At 35.8% G+C, this 12,843-nt stretch overlaps 1 protein-coding gene and 2 long non-coding RNA genes across 3 annotated transcripts; 1 reads left to right on the top strand and 2 right to left on the bottom strand.

Moving 5' to 3' along the window:
- Positions 1 to 2,023: 2,023 nt before the first annotated feature.
- Positions 2,024 to 7,310, bottom strand: LOC135071816 (allantoinase). The gene is made up of 10 exons (XM_063965643.1): positions 7,055 to 7,310; positions 6,043 to 6,194; positions 5,427 to 5,541; positions 4,957 to 5,103; positions 4,619 to 4,676; positions 4,453 to 4,546; positions 3,862 to 4,075; positions 3,352 to 3,481; positions 2,708 to 2,913; positions 2,024 to 2,174 (listed from the first exon to the last, which is right to left on the bottom strand). Exons 1-10 carry the CDS (start codon positions 7,214 to 7,216, stop codon positions 2,046 to 2,048), a joined length of 1,407 nt encoding a protein of 468 aa, XP_063821713.1. The 5' UTR covers positions 7,217 to 7,310; the 3' UTR covers positions 2,024 to 2,045.
- Positions 7,311 to 10,020: 2,710 nt separating this feature from the next.
- LOC135071814 (uncharacterized) lies at positions 10,021 to 10,824 on the top strand. Its single transcript, XR_010257329.1, has 2 exons — positions 10,021 to 10,531; positions 10,622 to 10,824. It is a non-coding gene; the product is annotated as an uncharacterized LOC135071814 (long non-coding RNA).
- A 732-nt stretch (positions 10,825 to 11,556) lies between these two features.
- Positions 11,557 to 12,707, bottom strand: LOC135071815 (uncharacterized). The gene is made up of 2 exons (XR_010257330.1): positions 12,275 to 12,707; positions 11,557 to 12,138 (listed from the first exon to the last, which is right to left on the bottom strand). It is a non-coding gene; the product is annotated as an uncharacterized LOC135071815 (long non-coding RNA).
- Positions 12,708 to 12,843: the final 136 nt, after the last annotated feature.

The following is a 12,843-nucleotide window of genomic DNA, read 5'->3' as shown; positions in this document are numbered from 1 at the left end:
TTGGGCTTAGAATACATATAGCAACTAAGTACGTACTTAACAACTATACTAAGCACACACAATACACTTACAAATTATTATGTTATGTTACAATATTCGTATGAAAACATTCCTGATTATTTTTTTCAGCTTATGAAATCTATGAACGTGTAGGTACACGCTGCAAGGCAGGTACCTTGCAGCTTCCGCTGAACAATAACATTCTTAGCCACATAGTGTCGATAGTGTCATTGATACTATAACATTTCCGTACATTTCTAGAAATATGTGTACCTAGAGTCAAAGATATTGTTTTAATAAGTAAAACCAGCAATAGTGCCATGAAGTCATGCTACAGTAGAAAACATAATACTGAAATAGTCATGCGCCATTAATAGTGTTTATTGCATAGCATGTGTTTTCTAAAGGTGTTGTCTACGCATTTTAGTCGGCCGTTTTTGGTGCAGTGGTTCGCGTAGCGGACTAGCTACTATGCCAGAGGGCCGCGCATTCGATTCGCGCTCGGTACAAAATTTGTATCCATGAAAATATTTGTTTGTATTGGGTCTGGGTGTATTCTATTATCTATATGTAATGTACTTACAAAAACCAGTTGTATAAAGTTTATTATATCCGTTATCCCATACCCATAGGACTAGATGGCACAGTGTAAAGTGTCCAAAAATATTTATTTATTTATTTTCGATGATTACCTACTTACAAACACTGAAAAAACAATAAAAGGAAATTATTTATTAAAAAAGCATCCTCCAACGTAGAGTCAAGAAAATATTTGCATTTAGGTAGGTACCTATTCATGAGGGCAAAGACCCCTTTAACAAAGGATGCATTATCTACTTTATCATCTGGCTTTACCTCTAGATATCCTGTTTAATCTTGTCTGTTCTCAAAATGTCAACTAACAAAGTTAGAATCTCGGAAGATAGCAGTGCATTATCTTGATTGTGTTCAATCCCATTTTGATAAAACAAAATGAGAACACTGTTGTCATCAATCTCGATAAATTGATTTGTGAAATACTTTTTGTAATCTTAACAAAAGAGAACATAATTTTGAATCCAATGAATCCGCAGTGAGGATTCCGCACTTAGGTAAATGTCATAGTAAGAAATAGCACACAGTCCTTGGAATTTTTCCACTAGTCGCAAATTAAGCAAATCTTATTAGTATTAAGTAGTAGAACATTATTATGTTACCTACATGTATTTACGTAAACGAAGTTTGAAATATAATAAAATGAAATCTGCAAAAAATCCCGTTAATGATATCATTTTAAATAATGTAAAAACTAAATAACTATACGCACATTTGGTTTACTTTAGTCATGGAATTTCACCATGAAATTAAATTCATCGAACTCAAGCCATTATAATGATGGGTAATTGCCTAAGCAGCGAGTGCTACCACACCTTTATTTAACCCTTGAACGGGTATTACAATGTTCATACATTGTATTTGCATTATTCAAGGACTTCGTACAATTTTGAAAAAATAATGCCCATAAGATCGCTTACATGTCGTTTGTTATGCATTTTTTTAAGAAACTACCTTGATATTGTTCGGTATTATTTGCTTTGATTCGGAAGAAGGTATTATTGGAGGTAATTATCAACTGCCTAGGAGTTTATGAAGATTTATAGGTACTATTTACATGAACTGAAGGTTCATATTCTATCAACTTGATTCTGAATTGAGAAATTGTCGCGATGAAAATTTTTCCTGATTAGCTCTTAGCTTCTTTTCTTTTTTGCACTGATAGAGTTATCTCGTAAAATATTTTGCATATTATAGTAGTTTGTTAACGTTTCGAATTTTGTGGTGGTTAGACAGGGTTCTCAATCCAAGCCAAAGTTTAAAAAAATAATAAAACCTCAATAATGTACATTTACAATAATATGTATAAGCTGACTTAAAGGCAGTTAAAGGAACTTGCTTGTAGATAGAGAGCTCCAAAAACTAGGTACATACTAAAATTGCGGGCGTCTATCAGTACCTACCTAAGTTGGTAATAAAACACATAATATTCTTATCCATATTCATTTATTTTAGAAGTTATTCAATAACAAAGTTCCCTTAGGTTCGCCAACAATGTCCCCGTCGGCGTATATCAGTTGTCCGCGTAAATACGTTTTCTTCACCACACCTTTTAGTTCCTTGCCAATGTACGGTGTCAGCTATTAGGAGAAGAAAAAATAATTTAATTAGAAAATATTTAAACTATCTTATCCATTGTAGTTCAATGCACTTTATGAGGACTAAAATAAATACTAACTATAGGTTAAAATCTCCTACTTTAATGTATATGTAGGACGCTAATCTTTTATGTTTCCTAATTACGTATTTAAAATATTGGTAAGGAGACTCAAACAGGAATGACGTTGCATTTGCATCATTTAAGAGAAGAGTATTTAATGGTTATTGAAATCTAAAATTACCAGGATAAGATAATATCTACTTAGTTTTTCAGATAATGCTTCGGTTTTAATAATTCAGGTAGAGTGTTAATAATACTTTGCAGAAACAAAATATATCTTCGAAATCAATTCGATTCAATTTTCAATACATTTATAGAAACTTCCTTCCTTGCTTTGTTTAGATAGCATCATTAATTTAAGTCCTTGTCGAAATGATAATACTGGATAATACCTATCTTGCTTTGATCTAGGTATAGCATTAAGTCGCAGATTTATGATTTCAAAAATGTTACCTTATTTTTATGCCTAATAATGTCAGATGTAACGACGAACGAAGCATCAGGATCAAAGAAGACCAGGTCAGCGTCGAGGCCTTCCTTCAGCGCCCCCTTCCTGTCCTGGATGCCGCACAGGTGGGCGGGGCCAGATGACAAGTACTTGCTGACCGTCTGAAGGTCCAGCCCTCGACCGACGGCATTCGTCCAAAACAGTGACAGGCCTACAAGTAACAAAGTTTATTAAAATATTTTCTTTGTTGCCGGCCGCGACTTCGTAGGTACGCGTGGATCCCGTTTTATCCCCTTAGGGGTGGAGTTTCGTAAAATCCTTTCTTAGCGGATGCCTTCGTCATAACATCTACCATGCCAAACAGCCCGATCCGTCCAGTGGTTTGGGCTGTGCGTTGATAGATCACTATGTCAGTCAGTCACCTTTGAGTTATATAATATTTAGAAGATTGCAACACCTATTTTCAAAAATTACCTAGATAAGTACTTACTTATCTAGGAATTTTTACTTAGGTACTTACTAATGGCAAAAAATGTGGTTGAATAAGTAAAGCAGCTCTACTCGTAGCGCGCATCTTAACAGTATTATGAAGTAGTCTTATGTAATCACTTTTGGATTTTCCGTAAGCAGCAGCTGATAAATAGCTTACCGAATTGCACTGATGAAATTCCGCCCCACGCTTCTAAGTTGTTAGTGCATTTGAGCTCAGGGGTGCACGGCGAGTGGTCAGACACTACCAAGTCCAGTTTGTCTTCTAATAAATATTGCCACAGTTTTTCCTGAGGAAGAGATATAATTAAAAGAATCAGCTCATGGATCTTGGAGTAACTATTGTTTCAATTTCAATGATAAACATGGGACACGTATGTAAACACCTAACAAACAGTCACATATTACTTTAAGAGATTCTTATAATACAATAATTGAAACACCATTTCAGCCACTGCTGATCAGGCGATCCGTCTGCTCGTTTGCCTCCTGTCACATAAAAAAAACTGCTGAACATATGCTTCCTCCAATGATTTTCAGGATTCAGCGCCTTCCTGCAACCTTTTATAATCCAAAAGTTTTAAATAATTAAATAATCAATTACTTCATGTAATAAACAGGTTCCTATTGGCATATAAATGGGAGAATGAAGATCTTTCTATGGGAGAACCTTGTTGTCCTTATCCCTGATGGGCGGAGCGCATTTGTACTCGCTGCGCCCGCGCGGCACGTCGTCGGCGCAGAGCGTGAGGTAGTGGTGACAGGTCTCCGCGGTGACGCCGCCGCGCCAACCCGAGTGGCCGGCTGCGATGCGGTCGTTGCGAGCCTTGACCAGCATGGGGACCACGCTAGCTGATGATACGTGGACTATGTGCACGCGGACGCTAAATTGCATTAAAGTTAAATGTTGGAAGTATTTAGTTGACTATTCTTAATATTGACAAAGAAAGAACTGAAATATCATATTGATTTCTCTAGATATTGAAGTGTAGCTTATGCCTTTTCAGGATCCTTGTATTGCATGGAATCCATGGACACTGAATTATATTTGAATAGAAACAAAAAAGCTTACTGCAGAAAACTACCTATACTAAACGGCTTTTAAAAGTCAAACAACTTTCATGCAATGCAAAGCTTCAGGCATTCGCAAATTTTGGAACCAACTGGTTATTTTTATGGACCAGTATAGATTATGAGTAGTTTTCTGCAAAATTGCTTTAAACAAATACATGAGTAGATCTCAACCCATGATAGTTCTTACTTCGTACTGTCGAGAAAAGAAGTGACGAGTGAAATGGCGTTCTGCTCCATACTGGACGGTCGTGATTCCAAATACGTTTCATACTCTTCCGGGTCTGAAAAAAAACTCTCTTTTAAATTGCCATCTTAAGTTTATGTTAAGGCATGTATTTTCCACAGAAACCTACCTTTCTTTTTTATTTTCTTTTTACTAGCAGCAGTTTCCTCCTCTACTTCAGCGTGGAACTGAAACAAAAAAAAGTTATTAAAATGTCATTTCAATACCTTTAATCTAACTGAATGTCTATCAATCAAGTCTTTTTAAAATTAAATATCATTAATCGTACAGTTTATTCAATAGCACTCATTAAAAAAAATGTTGGTCGTCATAAATTAAGTCTTTCAAGGTTTGTTTCAGTTACGTTAAAGGTTAAATCTGAGACGAATGGCAATAGTTGGACAATTTATTTCCTATTGTGATTTAGTCATAACGCGAATGTCTTCAGCAACTTGTTAAGTTAATTACCGCTAAAAGTGACCCAGTTCCTTCTAGAGCTTCGAAAGCCTTCTCCAAATCCTTTGGCTCTACATTGGGAAATTCGTCTACTCCGCTCGGACATAAAAAGCATTTGAAACCCACTACGCCAGCTTTCACTAGGTCACGCAAGGAATCCTGAAAACAAAATAAATATATGTATTAGGTATTATGCTCATGATTCAAGTCTGAATTCGTTGGAGGTGACACACGCTTATCGCAAAAAGATACTGAAATATTTTTACAATGTGATAGGTACTTAGGATAGTTCCTACTTTATTATTTTATCGTCCGGAATGATTCTACTTTATAAAACAACAACTTTTTCTGTAAGCCTGTTATTGGATGGAAAATATTTAATAAGATAAGTAAAACATACAATTATTAAGCGTTAAGGACGTCTTAGGCATGAACATTTTTAATATTAGTACATTAAATAATAAGTAATTATTTTCACAAACCTGGTTTCCCGGGATCACACCGCCCCAGAAACCAACATCAACAAAAATATTCCCTTTTGCTGATGATGCTTTGGTTTTGAGATTCTTTAAGGTGGTGGTCGGCGGTATTGAGTTCCTGAAAGTTTATATTTTAGTTACTACTTTTAGTATTAACTGATAACGCTTTTCTCTTGAAATATTAGTACATTTTGTAAATTTTTATACATATAAGGAAATAAATTCTTCTAAAAATACAGCGATTGACTTATTTTACTTTACACAGTAAGTTAAAATACTAGATCACGCAAAATTTTCTCTTTTACACTTTCTGCCCCACAATTTCTAGACTTATTGAATCAGTTCTTACAAATATACCTAGTCAAATCTTGCTTCCACAAGGAGCATTTACATGTCACATGATTGTTTTGCTCTACCATAGCTTCCTAGACCAACGTTTCGCGACAGTCCGACGTAGAACAGCACCTAGGTGCTGTTCGTGGACTACGCCAGGTGCTGTTCGTGGACTAGGCCAGGTGCTGTTCGTGCAGGTGCTATTCGGGCGGGTGCTCTATGTGGACTACCTCCGTTTGGCAAGCGCCGCAACGAATTCAGCCTGCTCAGTAAAGCTGTGACTTACAGAGGCATGTCGACGATGGTGGTGATTCCCCCTGCGGCGGCGGCGTTGGTGGCAGTGCGGAACCCCTCCCAGGCCGTGCGGCCCGGCTCGTTCACGTGCACATGCGAGTCTACCACACCAGCCAGCAGCGCTAAATCGCCTCCATCCACCACCTACACAATATATTCGGCGTATGATTCTAGTCTCCAGTCTATTCCACTTTGATCACCTGAATTTGATCACCCAGGTGATCAAAGTGGACTCCTAGGGTCGCTACCCTTTGGTGTCCTTTCATCACCCATGGGTAATATCACCTAGGCGATGCAGTGGACTTCTTATCCATGGGTGATCAAAGGACACCAAAGTGTCGCCTGGAGTCCACTTTGATCACCTAGGTGATCAAATCCAGGTGATCAAAGTGGAATAGACCGCGGTATCTTCACCTACTAGCTGGACTGATGACCTTATAAAAGTTGCAGATAGCTGTTGGATTCAGGCCGCTTCCAACTCCAAATCATTAGTCGGAATTTATTGGCGTTACAGCGGTTCTGGCTACACAGGATTTGCAGCAATGTGAAGGAGAAGTGATAATGGTTCCGTAAATCATGTGGGATGTGGAACGGACTGTGGCGGTCTATTTTAATGATCTTAACGTGTTGCTGATAAGCTGCAGGCCTAATCGACATATTAAGCGCTATTAATGTTTTCAAGTTCCTATCTTTGCAAGATATCCATCACGTAAACGATTAGGTGCCGAAGGCATTCGCATGCCTAGGATTTCAATTTATAAATAAGTAAGTAAAACTGATGTTTCAAACGAATGGTTATCTATGTTTAATAAATGGATTTGTGTGAATATACAGACACTTAAATGAAATCTATGTAATAGAATTACATCTCTGAACTAAAGATTAAATGCTTAAAATGCGTAAAACTGGAATTGATCTCGTATCTACACAAGTGTAAGTGCATCATATTAAAAACTGCAGACAGCTAATAATAGCAATGCCATGCAATGTCATAATCAAATTACCTTGATCTTTCCGTCATTATCGGCGATGATTTTGTCGGCTTCAGTTCTATTGACTATTTTTTCTATAATACCCGATTCGTTTACCAATATTCCTCCATCTAAAATGTCTTTTTCTGCAACTATTCTCTTGCTTAGAAACAACTGCTGACCTTCTAGAGCCATAATTGTAACTCTCGCGTGAACAGCGATAATTTGCAGTAAAACAAACGACCGGCAGAACGGTCATCCAATACACAACTACAGTATTGAACTCAATTTCTGCTGTTATCACAATGTGATATTTGTGATGCGCCTAAGTACTTAGGTATTGAAAACAAACAAATCTGTTGATAAGCAGACAGTCCAAAATTATCGTCACGCCAAAAATATATTGATTGAATAATACCCGTCTTGTCTCTATCTACTTACTCTCAAAGCCTGTTATCAATTTAGTAAAAAGTAAATCTTTCGTCTTGGATGCTTTTCGTCAAGGAGAAAAGTAAGAAAATTGGACCAAAGAAGACAGAAAGGGAGCAGATCCAAATCTGCTAATGGTTATTGCACAAGTTATCATTATGCCATGAAGATGCTAGATAGAGCAAAGAGAATTTTTAATTAATTTATTCGTTCGTTTCAGACGAATGACGTCCACTGCTGGACAAAGGCCTCCTCGAAGGATTTTCACAAAGACCGGTCCTGCGCTGACCGCATCCAGGTACCTCCCGCGACCTTCACCAGATCGTCGATCCACCTAGTGGGGGCCCTGCCCACACTACGTCTTCCGGCTCGTGGTCGTCACTCAAGAACATTTCTGCCCCAGCGGCCATCAGCTCTGCGAGCTATGTGCCCCGCCCACTACCACTTAATTTTAGCGATTCTGCGGGCAATTTGATTCTCCTGCGGATCATCTCATTTCTGATTCGACCACGCAGGGAAACTATTTATGAGCATAAACAATAATTATTATTGTATCAAATTAAAAATATAGGTCACTAATGTGGACCACAGTTCCATTACAAGGAATCGCAATCAACTCCTGGTCTGGCGTGGCATCTACTTCGGGTATTACATACTACTTTAAGCAATCGTTACATTTGTTTTCATCAAAGGTTCAGATGATAAATTAATAAGAATGATGTCAATCATTTGACTCAATTCAATAGATAAGGGCTGTTATCAGGCAGTAACCTTCAAGATGACCGCTTTAAAGTTAAGTATTTTTCTTATATTATCTTGTAAAATTCAATCCATCTCGTCACTAAAGATTATCTCCAAAAATAGCGATGTACGAGTAATTCCATATACGTTACGAGTATCTACTGAAACTCTACTTCAGACAATTAAACTTCTTCTGTACCTAAGGCAAAGCATTTCACCCATTAATATGTATTTTAAAACTCTACCTCTGACTGAAGTATTAAACATAAACTTGAATTGAAATAGAGTTTTGTATTATAATATTTGTAGCAGAGCAGCACCGAACTGAAAGTTTTGATGGCAACTTATTCGTAGGCGCTCCCCTTTTAAATACTTTTAGACATCAGAACGCTATTTAAACTACAGGGTGGCCCAGAAGAAAATTCACTTTTGAAAATTCAAGGAAACGAAAACTGTACATTTTTATAGAACTTTAACTATTGCAATTTAAAGGAAATTAAATGCAATTTATTTTTAAATTTACCTTTATTAAATTACATAGCCCAGGAGATTACCCTGACGTTTACAACATTCGATTGACATATTGTATCAAAATCTTGGAATGCGTTCGTTAGAATTACTTCGAAACCTATTTTAATTTTTTTTCCAAATGCTCGGCTTCAGTTGCTGCATGGTTGTTGGATTATAAAAGTATACTCTATTCTTAATGTAACACCACAAAAAAGAATTTTCTGGAGTGAGATCAGGGCTTCCTGGTGGCCAGGAGATGTCACCCCTGTCTGAAATTATTTTTTTGTGGGAACATGTCTCTTACTATCTAAATGTTCTGATTTGAAGTGTGACACGTAGCCCCATCTTGATGAAACCAAGTGCTCCGGTCATAGCCTTGCGAATCTTGCAGCTTTGAAATCAAAAAGCTTTTCAGCCTACCTGTATAGCGCTCTCAAAAATTAATCATCCTTTCAATGCAACAAACCAATTAAGCAGGGGTGAAATCTCACTGCCTTTAAGAAGCGCTAATCTCATTCCAGCAGACTTCTTTTTGTGGGGTTACCTTATGAGCAGAGTATAATCCATCCATCCTGAATCCATTTCGAGGTAACTACTACTAACGAAAGTTTTCCAAAATTTTGATGTATGTTGACCGAATGTTGTAAACGTCAAAGTTGAATCACATGTACGATAAAATTTATTAAAGAAAGTAAATTTTAAAATAAATTGCACTAAATTTCCTTTAAATTGCAATAGTTAAAGTTCTACAAAAATGTACAGTTTTTGTTTCCTTCAATTTTCAAAAGTGAACTTTCTTCTGGGCCACCCTGTATAATGTTAGGTACAAACAGCTTATCAACCTAAACTTATACATTTAACTTATGAGTGATTTTGCAACAATAATATAATATACCTATTCTGATGTGCGGTAACACATATTAATATAGTAGGTACTTTTATGTACAAACTTACCAGAAAAGTTATGTAATAAAATATGTATAGATCTAATGTAAGCCTACCTACGAAAATGCTTACTTATATAAGTATTTTTCTTAATACGATTGTATTGTTTTAAATCGCCTATTAGAAAATAAGTAAACGAATTTGATGATGAAAACATTGCCTAAAATATACATCTAGGCACCATTTAGGCGCTATGACGACTTAAAACAAGAAAATTATCAGATATTAGTCCTAGCGGAAAAGACATTTTGTTGCAATTTACTTTAAATAGGAATAGAGAACTTCTTTTACGCTTAAGAGACTAGTTTTTTAATACAGGATGTGTCATAAGACACTGTCGAACAAATGTAAATCCACTAGGAGGAAATAGGCTAGTTGCCACTATTTTTATTATTTGATAAAACGGTTCATTACGATTATATTACACCATAAAAAAAATATGAATTTTTTTCGAAGTACCTATCCTAATATATTTTAAATTTTAAATTATATTTTATCTATACAGCCATAAACGCCGTCCGCCATGATGGTCTATTAATTATCTGTGCCGTGACGTCACTATTCTTGTAAACAATACGCGTGAATAACATAACCTTTTTATCGGAATTTAAAACCATGGCTTCGAAAGGATTACATGATAAATATAGTAATTACCACTATTGTATCGTGCGGGAATGTCAGAATACATCAATAAAGAACCTAGAGAAGTTGTGGATTAAAGTACCCAGTGATGAGAATATGCGGAACTCCTGGTTACAACTAGCTAAAAGAGATCCCGTAACTCTGTCCAGTTGAACTGCAGTGTATTTCTGTGAAGATCACTTTAATGTACGTACAATAAACTAACAGCAGATTATTTTTTCAATTTTCACTTTAAACGTTCAGGTGAGGTTATAAAATATACTAAGTCAGTCAATTTTAATTGCATGTTGATCATCATTTAAATGATTTATTCATGTAATTTGTTCGTTTCAGAATTGCCTAAGGAGGATGCTGTACCATTCTTCTGTTGAGGATAAGATTTGTGACAAAATAATGCAAGCAGAACAATGTAATCCTCACTTCAGAGATAAGGCAGTGCAAGCTGAGCCAGAACATGCATCATGCCAAGTAGTTTCAAATTATGATCACAAGGTCACTCAAGTATCAATAATGAAACACTATAGAAGTAAGAAGGTGCAATTTAGTGCAACTCTGAAAGATGTCATATCTTCACCAATAAAGTCTACGTCCCACCAATCAACTACAACATCTCCCAAGAAATCTACATTTAGAAGTAAATTGTCAACAAGAAGATTAGTTTTTTCAAGTGAGGAAAAATATGACAGTGATTATCATACACACCTTCTTCAGGATAGCAAATTTACAAGACTCTCATTCAATAAATTAAATGATACATACATAAAGTATTTTATTTTTATATCAGTCTATTGTACAAAATAGCTTTGTTTTATGGGTTATACTCGTATATTCATAAATTATTAAAGGGGTAAGTATTCAAAAATTAGTCTCCCCACTACGTTGTAAGAGGAACTGCTGTGCAAAATTTCAAGTTTCTTACCCTTTTATACATAAGGCAAGAGGTTATAAATATGTTTGATAGCATTGATATTATGTCAGTCAGTCAGGTAGCTTCTTCTTTTATACTACTGGTTTTCCCATGATTTAAGTTTATTCATCTCATACTCTCTGTTTATTCAGATACAAACATCTTTCTTTATAATAATTTACACTATTAGGTAAACATTAGATATGGAAACAGATTGATAGAAAAGAAAAAAAAATGTTAATATCTTACTATTCAGAGCTTAGGCAATGTGAATTAAATGTGTTTTTGAACAGAACAAGTTAATGAGTATTTTTGTCTTAATACTAGACTTACAAATGGGTAAAAATAATAAAGCTAATACTAAGAGTTAAATGATTTATTATTGAGTTACACTTTCAAATAGTTTAGGACAAATCGTCTTTTGGCCTAGTTTCATTGCAGCCGTCAACACAGACCTTGCACCAAAAATCTTTGCAACCAAAGAACCATCATGCGTTCTGCACCAACTAACTTTTTACCTCTTCATAATCTCCAACATGCTTGATAAACTGACATGATTTAATTTTTCGGTTTTTGCATTCAATTACAAATTCCTCCATAACACTGGTATCTGGTTCCGGAACCTGATGTTTTGTGCTGCCGACTTTTGAACGATTGGATTTTTTTCAGTAGCATTCTACTGATGTGCAAGATGTCTCTTCACTGCGACGATGCAACTACATTAAAAATGCAACAGCATGTTTGCAGCCCCCTGCTGCAGCTGGACAATCTTGACAAACAACATAATCTCTTCTTCTTCATCAATGACTGCTGAAACTGATACTGCTTAGAGTGCACCTTATGTTCAGGACACATTTTACATTTCACATTGTAGATTTTACTTTCCCTTTTAAGTTGAACATAACCAATTGCATCATCACCATAATATGATTCTCCTGCAGACCTGAAAAATAATATAATAGTTTAGCAATAAGTAGTTGGTCAGAGGTTAGAATACACTTATTAGTACTTATTTCCTTATTTTCAGTTAATGATGTGGTCTAAATTAAAAAAAAAGGTTGTAAATGAACTGTACTTACTTAGTTAACTTAACATTCCTTAGCTTAGCTGAGCAGAAATCAGGATTTAAAGCAAACAATTTTGCAACCATCAATGTGTCGATTTTGAGCAGATTTGTGCTTTCTGCTTTCACAAACTCAGGATCCATGATAATTTTCAATAAATGCGAACTGTACAATATTTTTATGTGAAAACAAGGCGTTTATATGAAAGACCACGAATAACCTGAAACTAGTGTTTGACGTTTTGTTGTTTACAATATTGGTGACGTAGAAACATGGCGGACGGTGTTTTCAGTCAAGAGAAAAAAAAGTAAAAAATTAACGGGTTTCAGTTGAATTTTTACAGCAATCCCTTATTTATATTTATTGAAGTTTATATATTTCGGACCCTTGTACAGAATAATATTTGAATTAAAAGTTATTATGATAAATGGTGACATGAGGCAACTAGCCTATTGCAGCCAAGGGCTTGCTAGCAGTCATAGTACCTATTAGTAATAATAACTTAAGTAGTAGTTCTTAAACTATACAGGGTGTTCCAAAAAATAGTGCCAAGCCGAAGCTCAGAGGTAGAGCATCATCACTAG

The sequence above is a fragment of the Ostrinia nubilalis genome, chromosome 5, assembly GCF_963855985.1.
Source record: "Ostrinia nubilalis chromosome 5, ilOstNubi1.1, whole genome shotgun sequence".
Lineage (NCBI taxonomy): Eukaryota > Metazoa > Arthropoda > Insecta > Lepidoptera > Crambidae > Ostrinia > Ostrinia nubilalis.
The sequence above is the reverse complement of the archived record's forward strand: the minus strand, read 5'-3'. Positions and strand labels throughout refer to the sequence as shown.

Coding starts and splice junctions, on each gene's coding strand:
- LOC135071816 (XM_063965643.1), bottom strand. CDS start 7,216: ATGGCTCTAGAAGGTCAGCAGTTGTTTCTAAGCAAGAGAATAGTTGCA. Junction 5,104..5,426: donor GTGTGATCCCGGGAAACCAG/GTTTGTGAAAAT, acceptor TTTTGTTTTCAG/GATTCCTTGCGTGACCTAGT. Junction 4,076..4,452: donor TCTTTTCTCGACAGTACGAA/GTAAGAACTATC, acceptor AATGCAATTTAG/CGTCCGCGTGCACATAGTCC.